The 22,110-nt window shown below is 40.9% G+C and overlaps 1 protein-coding gene across 3 annotated transcripts in view; it reads right to left on the bottom strand.

Annotated features, from left to right (window-relative positions):
- The window catches only part of slc23a1 (solute carrier family 23 member 1), a 139,358-nt gene that overhangs the window by 64,295 nt on the left and 52,953 nt on the right, over window positions 1-22,110 (bottom strand). The window contains exons 1-2 of one of the 3 annotated variants that reach the window (XM_073067580.1): window positions 5,550-5,679; window positions 3,377-3,460 (exon numbers count right to left, since the gene is read on the bottom strand). The exons of 1 other annotated variant lie outside the window; for it this stretch is intronic. In XM_073067580.1, coding sequence (XP_072923681.1) covers window positions 3,377-3,460; window positions 5,550-5,606 — 141 coding nt within the window. In that variant the 5' untranslated portion in view covers window positions 5,607-5,679. Of the gene's footprint in view, window positions 1-3,376; window positions 3,461-5,549; window positions 5,680-22,110 lie in introns of those variants that run through there. One more of the 3 variants, XM_073067581.1, reaches the window with a different exon arrangement.

Below are 22,110 nucleotides of genomic sequence, written 5' to 3'. Positions count from 1 at the left end.
TCAGGTTTATTATCACCGGCGTGTGACGTGAAATTTGTTAACTTAGCAGCAGCAGTTCAATGCAATACATAATCTAGAAGAGAAAATAATAATAATAAATAAAATAAAACATAATAAATAAACAAGTAAATCAATCATGTATATTGAATAGATTTTTTAAAAACGTGCAAAAACAGAAACACTGTATATTAAAAAAAGTGAGGGAGTGTCCAAAGCTTCAATATCCATTTAGGAATTGGATGGCAGAGGGGAAGAAGCTGTTCCTGAATCGCTGAGTGTGTGCTTTCAGGCTTCTGAATCTCCTACCTGATGGTAACAGTGAGAAAAGGGCTTGCCCTGGGTGCAGGAGGTCCTTAATAATGGACCTTAATAAGAGCAAGTCAGACTGAGTGTTTTGTGATAAAAACACTCTAATACCCCAAGGTCTTTCCATTGTCTGCAAGGCAGAAGAGGTCAAGGTCATAGTAGAATACTTCCCACTTGACTGGATGAGCTTGGCACCTTTAATTCTCAAGCCACTGAACATCATCCAAGACAAAACAGTCTTCTTGATTGACACCCTCTCTACTACCCTAAACATTCCCTCAAAAACTGGTACAGAATGGCTGGTGAGTAGGTACAAAATGCACAGCTGCTTTTTACTCAGAGTGCTTTGAGAGGAACTCTCCCATCAGGACAAGGGAAAAAAATGTATGGGAACACCACCTTCAGGTTCCCCAGACTGGGTAACCATATGACTTGGAAATCACTGCGTCTAAATCCTGGAACTCCCTCCCAATTGCACTGTCAGTACCCTCACTAGACTACTGTGCTTCAAGATAACTGTTAGAGTGCGTTTTTGTGCAGATGATTCATTTACACTTAAATGACTTTGGCAACCAGTCTTCTGTTCTTTGACAAAGTACTGTGGATTGAGTTCTTAACAATGCATTTCCTAAAAACTGTGAACCCAGTTCTTTTGTAACAATGCTGTTCCTAAAAGCTGTGAATACCAGAATACTAGCCCAGGTGCTGCGGATGGAAGTGTGAAGTTTACAGTTAGACTCGAAGACAGCATTATCTATACTTTTATGTTAACACGTAAAATACCAAATAAACGTATTGTGGATTTTAACTTGGATTCCGAAAGGCTGTGAATACCAGCCCAGACATGTTGGTGTCGGGAGGAATGGATGAAGTCAGAAGGTGTGGTGGTTTGTATGTAGCTTCAAAAGAAGTATTGTCTATACTTTGTAAATATAAAGTGTCCTTTGTGTTTAACAAATAAACATCGAGCCCACATTTCCACCGGTGGAAAGCAGACCGAAAGCGTTTCCGTCTGTATGATCAAACACGAGGAAATCTGCAGATGCTGGAAATTCAAACAGCACACACAAAATGCTGGTGGAACACAGCAGACCAGGCAGCATCTCTTGGGAGAAGCACTGTCGACGTTTCGGGCCGAGACCCTTCGTCAGGACTAACTGAAAGGAAAGGTACAAGCAAACAACTAAATATGTCAGGGATGGGGTAAGAAGGGGAGGAGGGACCCATCCCTAACATATTTAGTTGTTTGCCTGCTCTCCATCTCCCTCTGGTGCTTCCCCGCTCCCCACTTTCTTTCTCCCGAGGCCTCCCGTCCCATGATCCTTTCCCTTCTCCAGCTCTGTATCACTTTCGCCAATCACCTTTCCAGCTCTTAGCTTCATCCCACCCCCTCCGGTCTTCTCCTATCATTTCGCATTTCCCCCTCCCCCCACTACTTTCAAATCTCTTAGTATCTTTCCTTTCAGTTAGTCCTGAAGAAGGGTCTTGGCCCGAAACGTCGACAGTGCTTCTCCTTATAGATGCTGCCTGACCTGCTGTGTTCCACTAGCATTTTGTGTGTGTTGTCCGTCTGTATGATGCCTGCTGAACCTTGTGTTGTCAAATAAAGAAGCTGCTTTGTATTTACAAGTAACTCTCTCTCCAGTGATTTCATCTACGCTACAACAATAACAATTCACTAACACTGTTAGATAAATTGAAGATGGAGAGCAAATACCATCCCTGCCAGTGATGCCTACAATCAAAAAAATGTATAAATAGAAAGAAAATTCCTCTACCCTACTTTAGTTAAGTGTCAATGCCTCAAAGAGCACAGAAGAAGAACAGATCGTGAGGACCTCAGTGGACAGAGAAATCAGGATTTTTGGCATTTCCATATCTTCATTCACCTTCTCCCACCCCACCAACCACCCTCTATAAAATTGGCAGTGGCTGCGTAATGCCAGTAAGATTTCCATAGCAATTATTGAGAGAGGATTAATTTGTAAAACTGAATTATTCAGTTAGCCGTCTGCCCAAAAAAAAAATTATCTTGTTCAATTGCACTTTGTTCAAGCAACCACATGGGTGTACACTGGTCACAAATTTATATTCTCTACACCCTTATCACACACCCAGACCCTCACACCACTGAACCTCTCCTCCACAAGTCAAGCCTGAACCAGAAATCACATTCCTTCCTGGGACTGCACTCAGCCAGTAGGAAGTTGCTGTTCAGCAGCATCAAATATAATCCATGGCAATGCTATATCATTAAATAATGGGAGTGCCAGGCACCAATATGAAGGCTGCGATATTTCACTTCTAGTAGTACGATGAGAGATCAGTGAGGCATCCATTTCAGTTGCAAATAGAGAAAAAGAATCAGAAGGTTGATGGTACAGTAGTTGTTAGTAGGCTCAAACCAACAATGCCAGATGCAGGAATTGACTGACAATCATAAAGTAAATAAAGTTTTTGCCTGTACAGCTGTGCAAATTCTTTTACCCGTAGAGCAATATTGAAAACATGGCTTTGGTCAATTTCCTCCTAAGATGCTATACTTGCTCTCTTCTATTTGTGGGCCCAGCAACTTTCACAGTATTGTTGATAGGAGGAAGAAGGAATAACATCCTTCATCTAGCTCCAAAATGAAAACTAAAATGTTGAAAATTTGAAAAGCTGGAAATACTCAGCAAGCCAAGCAGCATTTGTGAAGAGGAATTTCAGGTCAATAAAATGAAACCATCCCAAGATATTAACTCTTTCTTTTTCCATTACATAAGCTGTCTGTCCTATCAAATAATGATCAGTCCACAGCTGTTAACCATGCTAGCAAGAAACTATAAGGGCAAATAAGGGAAAATATATTCAAAACGTCTGGTTGCATTAACTTGCTTAGGAACTTTTATTTAAAAGGCTATTGGACATATACTGAAAAAGGGTTCAGTTTTCATCTCCATAGAAGAAATGTCTCAGTGGGGGATCTTAGACTGGTAAAGAGCTAAGCAAAAAGGAGCTGGCACAAAGTGCCACTCAGCTCCCTTTCAATGGCCTCCGTAACCTGAATATCAATCAAGTTTAAAATTACCTTGTCACTTTGGTTTTGATGTCTTCCATCCACAGTTGTGTTGTTCTCAGACAGTTCTTCATACCCAAGGCTTGGAATCCCATTCTGGCTCAGAGAATTTGAATATATTATTTGACTGCTGTGAAATAATCGCCCCTATGATATTTTTTCAAACTTTCAAACAAATTTCTTGTCCAGTAAAACATAATTTGTTTTCCTTAACAATTCATTCCAGTTGTGTAACAGGAAAGCAAATTGTAAAAGGATGAGTCATTATTGCATACTTTGGAACACATTTTACAAATGAACTGAAGTTGCACGGAGTTGGCTATTAAATATTCTGCTTGTTTTTCCAACTTCATCTTGTTATTACAAAAGGCAGATTTTTAAATAGTGCATATAAATCAAATTACAATGAAGCACACAAGGGAAAGCAGAGGTTATTAGAAGCATCATTTGCAAAACTCAGTGGACATTCAGCTCTTTTTCCATTGAAAGCTTGATTCTGTTCCAAGTTACACAAGCTCATGAAATTTTAAAGATTTTTTTACCTGCGCCGGTAATGGCTATAGTTCTGAAATGATAGACCTTGACAACTCTCAACTAGAAGACACAGACACACAACACACACACAGACACACACTTCCTTATCTTGTCATTTCTAACTGTAAAGATTTGTCTTCAGTAGTTGGATAATTAAGGGATGAAATGAAGAAAGATGATTAGATAAATTTCAATTGCGTTTTTGCCAAGTTGGTGCTATAGATTCTGCAAATCCAGAAAACATATTGGAGATATTCAAGTCAGGCAGCAAGTAGGACAAAATAAATTACATTAATGCTTTCTAGTCAATCATCCAAAACATTAACATTATTTCTCTCTCCACTTTGCCTGTCTTGAGTACTCTAAATATATATCCTGCAAATACAGCCTTTATAAGCAATGGTGGGTATACACAATGTAAAATTTATGACTTGATTAAATCTATTTGTTCAAATATCTTGCAAGTTTAACAAATCCCACTATTGTTACATTATGTAATTATATTAAATTCAGCTCTAAACATTTGTTAAGAGTCTAGACATGCTACTAAATGGTTGGTGAGTTTGAAACGACAATTAAAATTACAATTCAATGCTCACCCATCATGTCCTAAGGCCACTTTTAAAAATAAAATGTCTACAACTGGCTTCCAAAACAAACTAACAATAAATACACTCAAGTGTATGATTTTCTCAATGCATAACAGAATTAACATGGAGTTATAATCAAGCTTGATATTTTATAGAAAATGTAATGATTAATATTTATGAAAGAAAATGGATTTTTCATAATTGTTTCATTGAACATAATCATTGCTATAAAGGCCAGCAATATTTTATCTATCACTAATTGAATTTAAGGTAACAGTGAGACAGTATTTTTGAGCTCCTGAAATTATTATGCCCTACTTCTGTTGAGGATGGTTTTTCAGGATGATGAGTTTGCAATAATGATGTAGTTCCAAATCAGAATGGTGCATAACTAAAGGAACCATGTACGTGGCAGCGCTGTTCTGCATCTCCTGCCCTGGCCCTCCTGAGAGGTAGAGGTCAGCCCGCAGTACTGGGACATGCTGCAGTTCATCCATTGTGGGCAGGAAGGCAGGGAGTTGAATTGTTATTTTGGATGTAGGACGTGTGCTTAGAAATTCATCCCTGATTGATTAAGCTGTAGCAGGTGAGTTATATTTGGCACAAGCATTACTTAACATTTAAACAAAATGAAGCCATTTTAAAAAGCAGAATTGAAGACTTTAGAAAAAATATCTGATCTTGGCCTGAAACATTCACTGATTTATTCCCTGCCATAGATGCTACCTAACTTACTCAGTTCCTTTAGCATTTTGTGTGTGTTGCTCTGGATTTCAAGTTTCTGCAGAATCTCATACATTTATCTTTAAAATTACATACTTAATTCAGTTCTCAGAAGTCAGGAGAAAATCAGGGACTGTAACCTTGTGGATTAAATTCAAAGATTCCAATTTCCTAGTATTCAGTAATTTACAGTAAAAGCAAACAAAACGATCACTTTATATTCTACTTTACAAACATTTCAATTCAAATCAAAACTTTCTACAACTGCCTTGTTTTGTCAAGAGTTTCAAGAAATAAACAATATAGTTTAAAACGCAGCATAAGATGAAATATGTTACCTTTAAACCGTCCCTCATTCTGGTCTCTGAGAACTTGGTCCCTTTAACACATTGCATGCAGGAGAGACTTTGAAACAATGCTGCATTTCACTCCATTTTGAGAGTAAAAGACATTCTTCCTCAGCTGGTTAAAAATTAACCTTTCAGTTGAACTGCTGAACTTTAATCAACAGTTCATCATACAGTAGCTCAGACCAAATGAGACGTCAGAAGTGTTGAAGGTTTTCAACCCCAGTGGAAATGAACTGACATCCTCAAATCATTTTGTATCCACAGCCAAGTTGAGTACTAACCTTGGCAGATATACTCAAGTGAACTATATTAAAATAGATCACCTCAGCTGGTTGATTTGATTATTCTCACCATAAACATCTGCAAAACAAAGCTCACTTAAAGCATCCCCAGCCAAGCAGATCAAATCAAGCGGTTGCCAGGGAATGGTAATGGAGTCATTGTGAGTGATGATCATTAAACAACATACCAGAATGGGGAAAAAAATGAGTTATCTCTAAAACAAACACACACATGACTAGCTAACACAAAGGAGTAGCATTTAAAAAAATCAAAGAGAATAGTCTTGAGCAAACAAAAAATATAAAATAAAATCTGGAGTATTTCGCTCATTGTTGGTCTCCGTCCTTAATGATGTACGTACTGAAGGGAGAGTGGTGAAGATGCGCTAGACCAGTTTCAGAGACAGTGGATTTGCCGTGAAGGAAAACAGTAAGACCATGAGACATAGGAACAGAATTAGGCCATTCGGCCCAGCAAGCATGCTCTGCTATTTGATCATAGAAGATTTATTTTCCCTCTCAGTCCCCATTCTCCTGCCTTCATCCCTGTAACCTTTGAAGTTTAATAGATTGACCCATGTTCTCGAGAGTTCAGGGTTGAATGAGGCATGCCCTCATGCAAAGTCAAAATTCTTACAATACCCAGGATGGTTGCAGGGAAAATCTTTTACTGGCCATTTTCAAGAACAGAGTGGGATTACATAAAATTCCTTCAAGAAGAAGGTAAAGAATGCTGAGAATTCTCTAATTTGATGGATTGTGGAGATTTATTTTCTTCAAAGCAGAGATCAGATAGCAGGGCAGGCTTGATGGGCTGATGGCCTAATTCTGCTCCTACGTCTCATGGTCTTACTGTTTTCCTTCATGGCAAATCCACTGCCATTTGCTGGCAAATCTCAATGCAGAGATCAATAGACTTCCAGATATCAAGGGCAGGGGAATGAAGTAAGAAAACGACTTTGAGGTGGAAGATCAGCCACAATAGCAATGAATAGCAGAGTAGTCCTGAGTGGCCAAAAAGCCCACTCCTGCTTTTATTTCATATGTCTATGTTAAAGCAGTTTCAAAAGAACATCATAGGCTCATCTAAAGTGACTTTCAGCCAATTTAGGAAGAGCTGGACAAGGAACACCTACTCAGTAATCGATTTGGTGAGAAAACAAGCCAATTCAGATGACACATTAACTTATTCAGGAACCTATGTTAATATTCAGTGGGTGTCTGGGAATCTATTCCAGTCCACTCCATAGCATGCAAATGGCAAGATATTTTCTAAAAGTTTTGGGAGTTATGTAGCACGATCGTCATTGCCCCATCTCTCAGAAATTTTCTTTATCTAAGCAAAGGAAAGAAGTCACCACAATGAAATCATGTTCTCAACATCTGTGCTATTCAGACTCAGGTAGGTAAACAGTGATTTCTTCTTTTTGATCTTGGGAGTGGGTATAAAAGATTACTGGTACAGTGGCATGCAAAAGTTTGGGCATTCCTGGTTTCAAAAGAACATCATAGGCTCATTTGAATTGACTTTCAGCCAATTTAGGAAGAGCTGGCCAAGGAACACCTACTCAGTAATCGATTTGGTGAGAAAACAAGCCAATTCACAGTAACAGAAATTTTGACCAGGGGTGCCCAAACTTTTGCACACCACTGTATATTGTCCTCCCTCACCACCACCAAAAGCTGACCAACCCTCCCATTTTACTATTCAAACCAACTGTTTCCTGTTACTGTTCAGATCTGTGTTAATATAGCTGAATCTCTGTACTTATTTTGGAGTTCAAATTCAAAAAGGAAATTAGAGTTTTCTATTAATAATTGCTTATTGCTCTCTTACCTTTCCCAGCTGAAAACTAATTACAAAGTATTGCATTACTTTCTATGGCCTTGCATAGCTTTGAGCATCTTTAAAATTCAAGTGGTGCTTGCTTATAGGCTCCCATTCCTAAGAATGGAATAGAACAGGATTCCTCAGGCATGATACAACTCCGTTTAGTGAGTATGGATATGTTCCCCGTCACCATGAGCCAAGCTTCAAGGAAACAATACAGAAACTCAGTCACAACCTGGACCACTGTTCTTTTGATTATAAGGTATCTTTATTTATAAGAGTTACTATGAGCTTTAGCTTATGCCATCATCAATAAAGCCCAAAACAGACCATATTTGAAAGAGTAATGAACCAACTAGCTATGGTGCATCAAATAAATAACCAGAGACCATTATAACTGGTTAATAAGTTCTCTGAATGAAGGGACTAGTTACTGAGAATTAAGTAAAATAAACTTTCTCTCTTTCTCGAGTACAAGTATTCATCAATTGCACATACATTGCCATAATATGTTCTATCCAAAAAAATTCTGGCTAACAGAATTTTTCTAAAAAAAAGTTTGAAGATCCATGACCAACACTGAAAATTAACTTTTTAAAATCCTGGTAAACTGCCATGATTCCTTCATACTGCTGGAATCAAACTACAGAAAATATACAATAATAACCTCCCAGCTACAAAACATTTCTGAGAAGCACTGCAAGATAAAATTCGCCAAGCACTGCCTGTACCTGTTAGAAAAAAAAGGATCCTCGATCTTCCTCTCCATGGAAAACATTTACAAACAAACATTTGCCTTTCACTCATAAAACTACAGGCAAAAGTAATGCCTTTTAAATAAAAAGTATCCAATAAATTCAAACATCCAAGATGAAATCTTGAAGAGGCATGTGCATCAGGAAAAGTGCACAGTAAGCTGTTCATGACCAGTTACATCCAACACTGATTCAACACTCATTTCCATTTTGGAACTCTACCCTCCAGCCCATTGTCCTCACACAGCCTCACACACCCGAATGCTATAAGCAGATTCTCCATTAGCCTAAAATTACTGGCCATGTTCTCCAAATCCAGACCATATGTTTCTTCTTTGCCTTGGGTCCAACCTACTGCTGAAAGCAGTGCAGGCATTACCTTAGAATGGATAGCCTCCTGCACTCACAGAACAGCTTTTTCAGTCAGAGAAGCCCCATCTGGAGCTTCCCAGACCAACCAATCATCACTTATCAGAGCAGTTAAATTGCTTATGACATACCCAAAATAACATGAAACAAATCTGTTTCAAACACTTTAAACAAAAGAAATAGCCTCCATAAGCAGCACCAGCTTTATTAGATCATAAAAAATATTTACTTTCATGCACATCCACACACCCCCATGGCAGCTGATAATTCCTTTTCAATTCTACGTGGACTCCTATCCTTGCATCAAATTCTAATCCCAAAATAAACTTAATGGATAAAATTTCCCAGCCTGAAAACTGGAAACAGTACACTTTCATGCTGTGTTGGTGAACTCCGCAAGGAGGTAGAGCACAGGGGAAGGTAATGGCAGTAGGGTAGAAGATATTTTTTATACAGAGACTGCTTTTGGAAATGGATTCAGAAGAAGAACTTGTAGTCGCCAGCAGAACAGTACAAGCTGCTGTTATTAGGAAGGAGAAAGCTGCTGAAGGTGATTGGGGATGAACTTAATTGTCAGCCAGGAACCAAAAGCTCTAGGCTTCACAGTTGTCAGTGAAATCAGCCATTACTCCAGGTTCACAGTATACCATGGATGACATTGCCCTGGCTGAACTTCGTTCAAACAAGTACTGAAAGCGGAGGAAATATTTTTCTGATTGTAATACAGTGTCCCATTAGGGATATCACTGAACCACTCAAACCAAAGTGTCAACTTGGTCTCTATCACTTGCAAAAGAACGCCAGAGAGAGTGCTCAGAAGAATTTCAAGCCATCACATGATTCATTGTGGCCCGACTTGCAGAGCCATTCCTTAATTATGTCATGTTTTGTCAGATTTTTGGGGGGGGATCTGGTACCCATTGATTACATGCACATCACTCTGTGCTTGCCGAGAAGTCAGACAGGATTATAGATTCCATCCCATTGTTATGAAGTGATGAGTCACCTCAGGCAGCAAATCAAGCAGGTAAGCAGCCCATATCTTGGCAGTAATAACAGTGTGTGCATTCTCTGCCAGTCCTCTGTGACACATGTATTTCAATCATGAATAAAACAAGAAATACTTTGACCTGCTGAGTTTAGTATCAGTTCACAATTCAGGTTGACAATCTTTCATAAGAAGCAGAGAATAGAGCACAATTTAAGCAGCAAAATATACGTGAGGAAGACTTTGAGAGAACAAAGGGGATGTCTGTACTGTCCTCTATGCCAGCTTCCTTTCAGCCATCAAGGGAAACATTTCTTATCTGCAATCTATGCACATGTACAATGAAGCAATGAGTACAGTGTTACAGTAAGAAATTTTAGATAGCAGAATATCAACATCCCAAACCAAATCTGCAGTATGAGCAATCTTCAACAGTTTCTGCAGAATTCATGATCATGAACAGATCATGACCTGCTGTGACATGCTGCCAAGGTGAGGATATGCTCTTCCCACTAGTTATCAGGCAAGGAATTGTTAAGCAGGATTGCAATCGGAAGGCATGGTTGCCCAGCAAGTGCTTTCTGATTACTCTTTTCATGAAAACCCAAAGCAGGTAACTTCAACTGCTGATTTCTTTGATCTAAGTCCTGCTTTTCCCCCATCTTACTGACAATCACATCACTTTTCACCAAAAGCAAAAATAGCATGCAAAGTGCATTCAGACATTAGCTCACACTATCAAGGAACTCACATGCAACCCCACAGTGCCATACCTGTCCTTGTAAACCTACGAGGCCCTTCCTGATTGACTGCTGGCTTTCTTTGAATACCATAGCTGATATTTTGATAAAAATAAAGATGAAGAAAGTGTTCCAGCTGGAAGAAGCAGTAACTATTTGACACAGACGAAGATAATTGGCAAAGGAATCTTGGTAGAGCTAAACAATATTTTAAGTATGGCAATAAGAACATACACTGCAGGGGAATAATTTAGTAATAACTTTCAAAACACAATTTGATGCATACTTTAAAAGGACAAGTTGCAGGACTAAAAACTGGAATTGTTAAAGGATTGCAGGTGACTTCAGCAGTCTCTGATGTTTAGTCATGGAATCATTGGTACACTGTACATAAAAGGAACACCTTTCAGTACACTTCATTCCTGCACTAAGCACTTATCTAATAAGATGAAGGGTCTCCCTCCAAAACGTTGACTCTTTATTCCTTTCCATAGATGCTGCCTGATTTGCTGAGCTCATACAGCTTTTTGCATGCGTTCATCTAAATTGATCCCATTACTCCCTCTTGAATCTCCATTTCCTCTACAAAGGACAGGTTCAGAGAGTCCATTCATCCTTCTACCAGCACATTTGAGAAGTTTGAAGAAGAAACTGACACTGACACAGACAGAATATGCAACACACATGAAGTGCTGAAGGGGCCAGCAGGCCAAGCAGCATTTTATGGAGAAAAATAAACAGATGATGTTTAGGCCAAGACACTTCGTCAGAACCAGAAGGGAAGGAGGCAAAAGTCAAGATAAGAAAGTGGGTGAGGGAGATGGTGGAGAGAGGGAAGAAGCAGCAGCATAATCTGGCAGCTGATGGGTGAGACCAGATGAGGGGAAGGTGGGTGGGAGAGGGCATCTCGATTTGAGAAGTTGGAAGATGACAGGTGTTATATATTTAATGTTTCAATACTATTTGAGTAATTTTGTATAGATACTGGTTGATTAAGCATTCACGTTTGTTGAAATAATTAACTACAGGTTCCATGTATAAATATGTTAATTGCATATGTCATCATGCTACCATGTGATACATGCACGCTTCACTTAAAGTAATCTCAAACTTCACATGTGTTTTTAGACTCCCATGAGTTTCTTTGAATTAGTTTCATGTTTTGAAGGTACAAAACACAACAATAGGTGTAAGAGGTAAAGGGCCGAATGAGGAATCTGATAGGAGAGAACGTTGGTATAAAGGGGATGAGGTGGGGAACCAGAGGGAGGCTATGCATGGCTCACAAGGGCAGAGGAGGAAAAGAGAAGGTGTGCGAGGGATACCAGAATATGGGGGAATACAAAAATGGGGGGAAAACAGAGAGGAGTGGTTATGAATGTTAGAGATATCAATATTTATGCCATCAGGTTGGAGGCCACCTAGACAGAATAGGGGGTGCTGCTCCTCCAACCTTAATTTAACCTCATCATGATGGTAGAGGAGGCCATGGAAAGACATGTATGAGAATGGTGTTGAATTGAAACAGATGACCACTGAGGGATTCTGCAGTGAACAGAGCAAAGATGCTCAAACAAGTTGTCCCTAATCTGCAACGTAGCGGAGCCCACACGAGAAGTGCCTGATACAACAACTGGTCCCAATAGACTGATAGGTGAAGTGCCACCTCACTTAGAAAACTGTTTAGGGGCGTGAAAGGTGGTGAGCGAGGAAGTGTAGGGGCAAGTGTAGCACTTGTATAAGAATATGCAAACTATAGACAGACACCAATCAAGGTCATGATCAAACTTGATTCTTCAGATTTTTAAGCCAATTATGTGAAGCACTGCATCATTGTCTTTAAATAGCGGTGTTTAATCATTGGAGAATTGTCAACAGAGGATATTAAAACTCATTAGAACACAAAGACAAATAGAAAAAACATTAGCTGGCATCAACATACAACTATTTTTGAACCAGAATGTTTACAAAGGCATATTTAATACATTATTCCCCACTAGCAAAATTCAACTTGGAATCAAGATTTATACTTGTCAGGAGTGCCTCTTCAGAGGTCAAATGCAAGAGGAAAGGATATAGTAAATGACAGGACCCTTCGGAAACGTGATGCGCTGAGGGATCTAAGAGTACAAGTCAGTAAAGAGGCAACAGAAGTAGACAAGGTGGTAAAGGCAGGAGATGGCACACTTGCTGTCAGTTATCAAGGAGCTGAATATAAAGTTAGGAAGCCATGTTGTAGCTGCATGGAACTTTGGTCACATTGCTGCTCTGGTCACCATATGTAGACCCAAAGAGGTTCACCAGCATGGTGCCTTGATCAGAGAATTAACTATAAGGAGAGTTTGGACAAACTTGGATTGTTCTCTCTGGGTTATCAGAGACTGAAGAGTGACCTGACAAAAGTGCATAAAATTTATGAGAGGCATGGACATGGTAGATAGTTAGAATCCTTCCCAAATACCCCTACTCTCCAGTCTGGAAATGTCAAATACTAGGGGGTCATAGTTTTATGGCAAGAGAGAGAAAAGTTTAAAAGACACTTGAAACAATTTTATTTTTAATTATACAGTGAGTGGTAGAATCCTGGAATACACCACCAGGGGAGGTAAAGGAAGCAGGTATGATGGCGATGTTTACAAGGCATTTTAGACAGGTACCTGAACAGGCATAACCTCCTACAAAGTTAAATCAAGCACTTGCAGATGAGCTCAGTGCTTTCTATGTCCACTTTGACTGCCAGAACATGGTGGAACTATCATGCACCCCCATATCTCTAGATGATTTTTTGGTCTCAGTATTTGAAGGTGATGTGTGGGCTGCCTTCAAGAGGGCATAGTACCTGGCCAAGTACTGAAGACCTGTGCTGCCCATTTGTCTGGTGTGTTCATGGATATCTTCAACCTCACACTCCAGCAGTGTGTGGTACCCACCTGTTTCAAGCAGGCTTCAATCATACCGATGCCCAAGAAGAGCCCGGTAACCTGTCTAAATAACTAGTGCCCACATCCACAGTGATGAAGTGTTTTGAAAGGCTGGTATCGAAAGATATCAGCTCCTATCTGGAGTGGTGACTTGGATCTGCTCCAATTTGCTACTGGAGCAACAGGTCCACAACAGATGCTATCTCGTTGGCTCTTCACTCAACGCTGGAACATCTGAACAGCAAAGGTGCATACATCAGGATGCTCTTCATTGATTACAGCTCAGCATCTAACACCATCAGCCTCTAGAAACTAATTAGTAAACTCCCAGACCTGGGCCTCAATATCCCCTTCTGCAATTGGATCCTGGACCCCAGTCAGTTTGGATTGGCAAACACATCTCCACAGAAGCACCGTAGGGATGTGTACTTAGCTTCTCACTATACTCACTTTACACCTATGGTTGTGTGGGTAAGTACAGCTCCAACACCATATTCAACTTAGCTGAAGACACCATTGTTGTGGACCAGAGGACCTCTTCGGTGGATCAGAGGTGAAGAGGGTTAGTGACTTTAAATTCCCAGGTGTCACGATCTTAGAGGACATGTCCTGAGCCCATCATATAAATGTAATTGCAAAGAAAGCACACCAGTGTCTCAACCTCCTTAGAAGGCTGCAGAGGTTCGACATGGCATCAAAAACCCTGGCAAGCTTCTGTAGATGTGCAATAGAAAGTGTGATAGACTGGCTGCATTACAGTATGGTATGGAAACACCAATGCTTTTGAATGGAAAATCCTACAAAAGGTATTGGATTCAGCCCAGTACATCATAGGTAAAGTCCTGTCAAATATTGAGCACACCTACATGAAACTAATATCTTACAAAAGCAGCATATATCATCAAAGATCCTCACCACTCAGACCATGCTTTTTTCTCACTGCTGCCATCAGGCAGAAGGTACAGGAGCCTCAGGGCTCACACCACCAGGTTCAAGAACAGTTACTATCCCTCAACCATCAGGCTGTTGAACAAAAGAAGATGATCACACTCATCTGTTGAGATGTTTCCACAACCAATAATCTCACTTTAAGGACTCTTTACCTCATTATTTTATGCTCTTGTTATTTATTGCAATTTGTTTATATTTGCATTTCAACAGTTTATCTTCTATGCTCTTGCTCTTTTATTTATCCTGCTTACAATGACCATTCTATAGATTTGCTGAGTATGCCTGCAAGAATCGCAGGATTGTATGCGGTGCCATATATGTACCCTGATAACAAATTTTACATTGAACTTGGTGTGGAAATATAATCCACAAAAATATGAATTTATTTAAGTTTAGCATCATGGTCTGCACAGATATTGTGGGCCAAAGGGCCTCTCCCTCTGCTGTACTGACTTGTACATTGCCACACTGAATCCACATTGCCTCCCTAAAATGGTACCATTTCCTGTGAAGCTCTATAGTCATGGTTTATGTTCCTTGAAGTGTCAAGCCATGATAAGCATCAGATTCAGGCATTATCCTTCAAACGCAGTCAGTAACAGACTATAGACCACCTAATACAAGTCTTCTAATTAGTTCTTATTTCTCTCCTCCACTTTCTATGTAACTGTTTTGGGTAGCCTTTGTCTTTTGGTGGGGATGGGATGAGGTTGGGGAAAAGCAGTTTTGTTGCTCAGAACTCTATACGTGCTCCCTTGATTTAATGACTGCAGACGGTCAAGGTTTTCACTGTGTTGCTCTGCTGGTAAAGGTAGCATTTTTCCACAGTGGTGTAACACTATTACAGCGTCAGGGGTTCAATTCCTGCCACTGTAGGTAAGGAGTTTGTGCGTTCTTCCTGAGACTGCATGGGTTTCTTCAGCTACTCTAGTTTCCTCCCACGTTCCACAGACAAAAGGGTGAGAAACAGCAAGTCGACATGCTATGCTGGTACCAGGAACATAGTGATACTTATGAGCGGCACCTAGTACATCTCGGACAGTGTGTTGTTTGTTGACGCAATTGCATTTGCTCTTTCATATTCTACAAAGTAATGGTAGGGCTATTTTATCCAGGCAAATTGCAAAATTCCACATGATTTATTAATCCTAAATGGCTATTGAAATCTTGTGCTATGTCAGAATCCATTTTCATCCAGTCTACTGAATATTTTTAGTTTACTGAAGCCCAGGAAAATACCTATATTGACTTCATAGGTTAACAAGTCCAGTTCAAAGCTCTGTTAGCACCCTTTAGATCAAGATATTTTCTTAGCTTGTTAACTAAAAGCTTTGTGCTTCCCCTCAATCTACTGAAGAACAGGAAGCTTTTCTACCCTACTGTTGTTCTCAGTGGTTCGAAGAGAAGCATAAAGCTTTGTGCACTACTGACCGCTTATAGGAAAGAAATTCCACTTACCTCCTTGTTTCCTTGCTCTAAAAATAAAGATACACACAAGTATAAATATAAATCGTATGAATGAACTTAATGTTTTTGTTGATACAATGATGGTACTGCTGTCATACTTAATCTGCCACATCTGTTATTCAAAATGCAGAAATGAAATTGTTTTGGTCCACTGCAATGAAATCATATCTTATTTCTTGATTTCTTATAAGCAACTTCTTTAGACAGCAAGTCCCAGCTAGATAAAATCCACTGATTTTATCTGGATTCTTAAAAACATTAAACAGTCAAAATTTTATAGTTTGGAAGATCATTGACGTGAAAAGTTAACTCTGCCCCTTTTTCCACTAGTGAATACTGTAGATTCCGGACTACAGAGCGCACCTGATTAAAAGCTGCTGGCTCTAATTTTAGAAAGAAAATCAATTTTTTACTTGTACAGGCTGCACCGGATTTTAGGCCGCACCGGATTTTCGGCCGCAGGTGTCCCACGTTGTAATATGAGATATTTACAAAGAAAGATATTACACGTGAGGATTTTTTAACTTTTAATTAAATCCATATGGTAACATAAACAAATACATATTGCAAATGCTTTTTTTCGAACCGTGCCTGTAACGCGGCTACTTTTAAATATACGTTGCGTATACTTCTTTACTGAACAACATTCCAATATCTCCTAACGACTGGTAAAAAATATATATACTGCAGCCTACCAGGAAAAGTTATTGATCGCCTTTAATTTAAAAGCAGCGTTTTGGCTCCGCCGCTCCGCCGCTCGCCCCCCTCCTTCCCGTTTTTCACAAACCGGCATTTTTCCCACAAGACGCAGCGAAACCGGGTGTGACGTCATAGCATCCCGCGATGTAGTACAGAAAACAAATATAGTTAAAACTCTTCTAACTTTAACTAGAAAATGAATTACTAAGCGAAAATATTATAAACTAAATAACTGCCATAAAGGCAGCACAATGCTTTTCTTCGAGTGTTTTCCATGTTGATGAGGGTGAGTACAAATGACTGATTTACAATAATTTAATTGTGAAAGTGCGCTTGATTTATCGTACAATTTCATTGGACCTCTGTGAACTACTCATCAATTTTATTGGTCTACTGTTACGAGGCAAAATGTTTTTGGCGGCCTGAAAAAAAACCATGTATTAGCCGCTCCGTATTAAAGGCCGCAGAGTTCAAAGCTGTTCAAAATGTGGGAAAAAAGTAGCGGCTTAAAATCCGGAATCTACGGTAACTGCTTCTTTTCACGTTATACAGTATGCCAGTGACTTGGATGAAGAAATTGATTGCTTTGTGGCCATTTTTGTGAACAATATGAAGATAGGTGGAGGGGTAGGTAATGTTAAGGAAGAAGGGAGTCTGGGGAGAAGGGGCAATTAAGTGGCAGATGGAATATAGTGTCGGGAAGCGTATGGTCATGCCCTTTGGTAGAAGAAATGAAGATGTCAACTATTATCTAAATGGAGAAAATCCAAAAAACTAAGGCTCAAAAGAACTTAGGAGTCCTCATGTAGCATTCCATGAAGGTTAACTTGCAGTTTGAGTCAGTGGTGAGGAAGGCAAATGCAATGTTAGCATTCCTTTTGAGAGGGCTAGAATATAAAAGCAAGGATACAATGCTAAGGCCTTATAAGGCATTGGTCAGAGGGCACTAGGAGTAATGAGAGCAGTTTTAGTGAATTGAATTGGCTTTATTTATTTTATTTTTTTTTTAAACTTTTTTTATTGTTTTCAAATAGTTACAGAATAAAAGTGTATGAGAAAAAAAAATGTTACCCAGCCCCCCTCCCCTTAACCCCTCCCCCCTAACATCCCTAAAAAATTACATCCTTCATATACATAAGGAGTAAAAATCTTTACGTTACGTCTCTGTCTAAATGTATGATGTGCAATTATAGTAATTTATAATAAATACTACGTATTATGTACAACAGGATAGTCAATATAACATAGAAATACAGTTGCATCTGCATGAATTAAGCAGTCTGATGGCCTGGTGGAAGAAGCTGTCCCGGAGCCTGTTGGTTCTGGCTTTTATGCTGTGGTATCGTTTTCTGGATGATAGCAGCTGTAAGTTTGTGATTGGGGTAACTCGGGTCTCCAAAGATCCTTCAGGCCCTTTTTACACACATCCTGAATGTCCTGAATAGTGGGAAGTTCACATCTATAGATGTGCTGGGCTGTCCGCATCACTCTCTGCAGAGTCCTGCAATAGAGGGAAGTACAGTTCCCATACCAGGCAGTGATGGAGACAGTCAGGATGCTCTCAGTCGTGCCCCTATAGAAAGTTCTTGGAATCTGGGGCAGGGCATACTAAACTTCTTCAACTGTCTCAGGTGAAAAAGGTGTTGTTGTGCCTTTTTCACCACACAGCCACCATGTGAGATCCTCGGTGATGTTTGTGCTGAGGAACTTAAAGATGTTCACCCTCTCAAACCCCGATCCATTGATATCAATAAAGGTTAGCCTGTCTCCATTCCTCCAGTAGTCTACATCCAGTTCCTTTGGTTTTACGATGTTGAAGGAGGGGTTGTTTTCCAGACACCACTGTGTCAGGGTGATGACTTCCTCTCTATCGGCTGCCTCATTATTATTTGAGATTAGGCCAAACAGTGTAGTGTTGTCAGCAAACTTAATTAGCAGATTGGAGCTGTGGGTAGCAACACAATCATGGGTATACAGGCAGTAAAGGAGGGGGCTTAACACACAGCCCAGAGGGGCACCAGCGTCGAGGAGCATAAGGGCCGAGGTGAGGGAGCCCACTCTTGCCACCTGCCAGCAATCTGACAGGAAGTCCAGGATCCAGCTGCACAAGACAGGGTCAAGGCCGAGGTCTCTGACCTCCTTGTCGAGCTGGAGGGAATTATGGTATTGAATGCTGAACTGTAGTCCAAGAGCAGCATTCTCACATAAGCATTCCTCTTCTCCAGATGTGTAAGGACGGTGAGTAGAGCTGTGGCTATTGCATCGTCTGTCGATTGGTTGTGTCGGTAAGTGAATTGTAGGGGGTCCAATGTGGATGGTAGCATGCTGCAGATGTAATCCTTGACCAGCCTCTCAAAGCATTTGCTTATTATTGAGGTGAGTGTGACAGGACACCAGTCATTCAGACATGTTACCTTGATCTTTTTGGGTACAGGAACAATGGTGGGTGTTTTGAAGCAGGAGAGCACTCTACAGTCTAAAACAGAGGGATTAAAAATGTCTGTAAACACACCAACCAGTTGTGCCATGCACGCTGAGTATTCGCCCTCGGATACTATCTGGTCGCACAGCCTTGCAACTGTCCATCCATTGGAAACACCTGCGCATTTTGGCCTCAGAGATGACAAAGCTGCTGGTCACATCATCTGCAGGCCTCCTCTGGGGCTCAGTACTGGTGACATCGAATCGAGCGTAAAAAAGATTTAGCTCATCTGGGAGAGAGGCAGCGATGTTGGAAACTCCACACGTTTAGCTTTGAAGTCTGTGCCGGTGTGCAGACCTTGCCATAAGCTGCGTGTTTTGCTGGAAAGTTGAGTCTGAATCTTGTCTCTGTATTGTTTTTTCGCTGCCTTGATGACTTTAGCAGATCGTACTTGCATTTCTTGAGATCCTGCTGATTACTGACAACGTAAGCTCTGTGTTGTGCATTAAGTGCTGGTCATACGGAACTGTTAATCCAGGGTTTCTGGTTTGGAAAAACCCTGACTGATATCTGGCAGACAATGTCCTCGATGCACTTCTGGATGAAACTCGTGACCCCTTCTGTGAAGTCGAAGACATCCAGTTGATATCATCAAAGCAGTCCTGCTGCATAGAGACCAATTGGTCAGACCAACAGTGGATGGTTTTAACTATGGCTGCCTCTTGTTTCAGATTCTGCCTGTACTTTGGCAACAGCATAATGGAGGAGTGATCTGATTTTCCAAATGGGGGGACATAGGAGTGCTTTGTAAGCATTGCGGAAGGAAGAGTAGCAGTGGTCGAGTATGCTATCTCCCTGTGTGCTCACCTGAATGTGTTGGCAATACTTCGGAGAAACTTTAGTCAGTGATGCTCTATTAAAGTCTCCAGCAACGATGTTGGCAGCCTCCAGGTGTGCAGTCTCCAGGGTGCTGATGGTCTCGTACAGTTCCTTCAGAGCCAGGTCAGTATCAGCCTGAGGTGGAATATACACTGCTGTGATAATAACAGCCGTGAACTCCCTAGGCAGCCAGAAAGGTCTACACCTTAGCAAAAGGTACTTCAGATCCGGGGATTTGAGGGCATGCATGTTCCAAGGGCTGCACTAGGCGTTATTGACCCATGAAGCATACCCCACACCTCCTTTACTCTTCCCAGAGAGGTTCTCGCCTGGAACAGGGAGAACCCAGAGGGCTCGATGGCATGATCCGGTATCTCCTCTGTCAGCCAGGTCTCCACGAAGCACAAAATGTTACATTCCTTTGTTTCCCACTGATAGGAGATTCTGGTTCTCAGTTCACACAACTTATACTCCTGAACGTTAGCCAGGAGTATGCAAGGGAGCTGCGGCCAATTAGCACGTCGTCTAAACCACACCAGAACGCTGGCCCTACTCCCTTGCCTCTGACACCACTTCTGAGGTAGTGGCGATGTAGTAGATGAGCCTCCCATTGATCGCGCAAGCAAGGGATCCCAGTGTAGAAAAGGCAGCATGTAGTGGGTAAATGTAATTTTCCTGATGTTCAGGAGAGTCAGTCTGATGTGACTATCAGCTACTTAAATAAGAAATGTGACAGAAATTGCAGAAATTAAAAGTAAATCCAAGAAAATTTGTGCAGACTTTGGAGATCATTAAGAGCACCGAATTTCTTGGTGTTCACCTGGCGGAGAATCTCACCTGATCCCTCAACATCAGCTCCATAGCAAAGAAAGCCCAGCAGCGTCTCTACTTTCTGTGAAGGCTGAGGAAAGTCCATCTACCACCCCCCATCCTCATCGCATTCTACAGGGGTTGTATTGAGAGCATCCTGAGCAGCTGCATCACTGCCTGGTTCGGAAATTGCACCATCTCGGACCGCAAGACCCTGCAGCGGATAGTGAGGTCAGCTGAAAAGATCATCAGGGTTTCTCTTCCCGCCATTACAGACATTTACACTACATGCTGCATCCGCAAAGCAAACAGCATTATGAAGGACCCCACGCACCCCTCATACAAACTCTTCTCCTTCCTGCCATCTGGGAAAAGGCACCGAAACATTTGGGCTCTCACGACCAGACTATGTAACAGTTTCTTCCCCCAAGCTATCAGACTCCTCAATACCCAGAAACTGGACTGACACCAACTTACTGCCCTCTATTGTGCCTACTGTCTTGTTTATTATTTATTGTAATGCCTGCACTGTTCTGTGTACTTTATTCAGTCCTGGGTAGGTCTATAGTCTAGTGTAGTTTTTTGTGTTGTTTTACGTAGTTCAGTGTAGTTTTTGTATTGTTTCATGTAGCACCATGGTCCTGAATAACGTTGTCTCATTTTTACTGTGTACTGTACCAGCAGTTATGGTCGAAATGACAATAAAAAGTGACTTGACTTGACTTGAAAGGAGGTTCAGGAGAATGATTACAGGAGTGAAAGGGTTAATGTACTGGAAGTATTTGATGGCTCTGGGCCTGTACTCTCTGGAATTTAGAAGAATGAAGGGAAATAGCATTGAAACCTATTGAATGTTGAAAGGCCTAGATAGAGTGGATGTAGGGAGGATATTTCCTATGGTGGGGTGTCTAGGACCAGAGTTCACAGCCTCAAAATAGAGGGACATCCAATTAGAATGGAGACGAAGAGGAACTTCTTTAGTCAGAGGTTGGTGAATTTGAGGAATTCATTGCCACAGGCTGGCTAGGTCATTGGGTGTATTTAAGGTGGAGGTTGATAGATTCTTGATTAGTCAATGTATGAAAGGTTACGGGGAACCTTTAAGGTTACGGGGAATTGAGTTGAGAGGGAAATGGATTAGCCTTGAAGGAATGGTGGACCAGGCTCAAAGGGCCAAATGGCCTAATTCTGCTGCTATGTCCTATGGTCTCACATTTAGCAGATGCTCCTTCCATAACATTTGCAGATTTGGAGTCCACTTCGCCAAGTACTTAAGCTCTGTCTGTCAGAAAAAGTGGGATCTCTCGGTGGCCACCCATTTTAATTCCACTTCCAAAATGCTAGTCCAAGGCCTCCTCTGCTGTCGCAATGAGGTCACATTCAGGTTGGAGGAGCAACACCTTATATTCTGCCTGGATAGCCTCCAACATGAACAT

The sequence above is a fragment of the Hemitrygon akajei genome, chromosome 15 (genome assembly GCF_048418815.1).
Source record: "Hemitrygon akajei chromosome 15, sHemAka1.3, whole genome shotgun sequence".
NCBI lineage: Eukaryota > Metazoa > Chordata > Chondrichthyes > Myliobatiformes > Dasyatidae > Hemitrygon > Hemitrygon akajei.
Note: the sequence above shows the minus strand (reverse complement) of the source record. Positions and strands in the feature narration are given on the sequence as shown.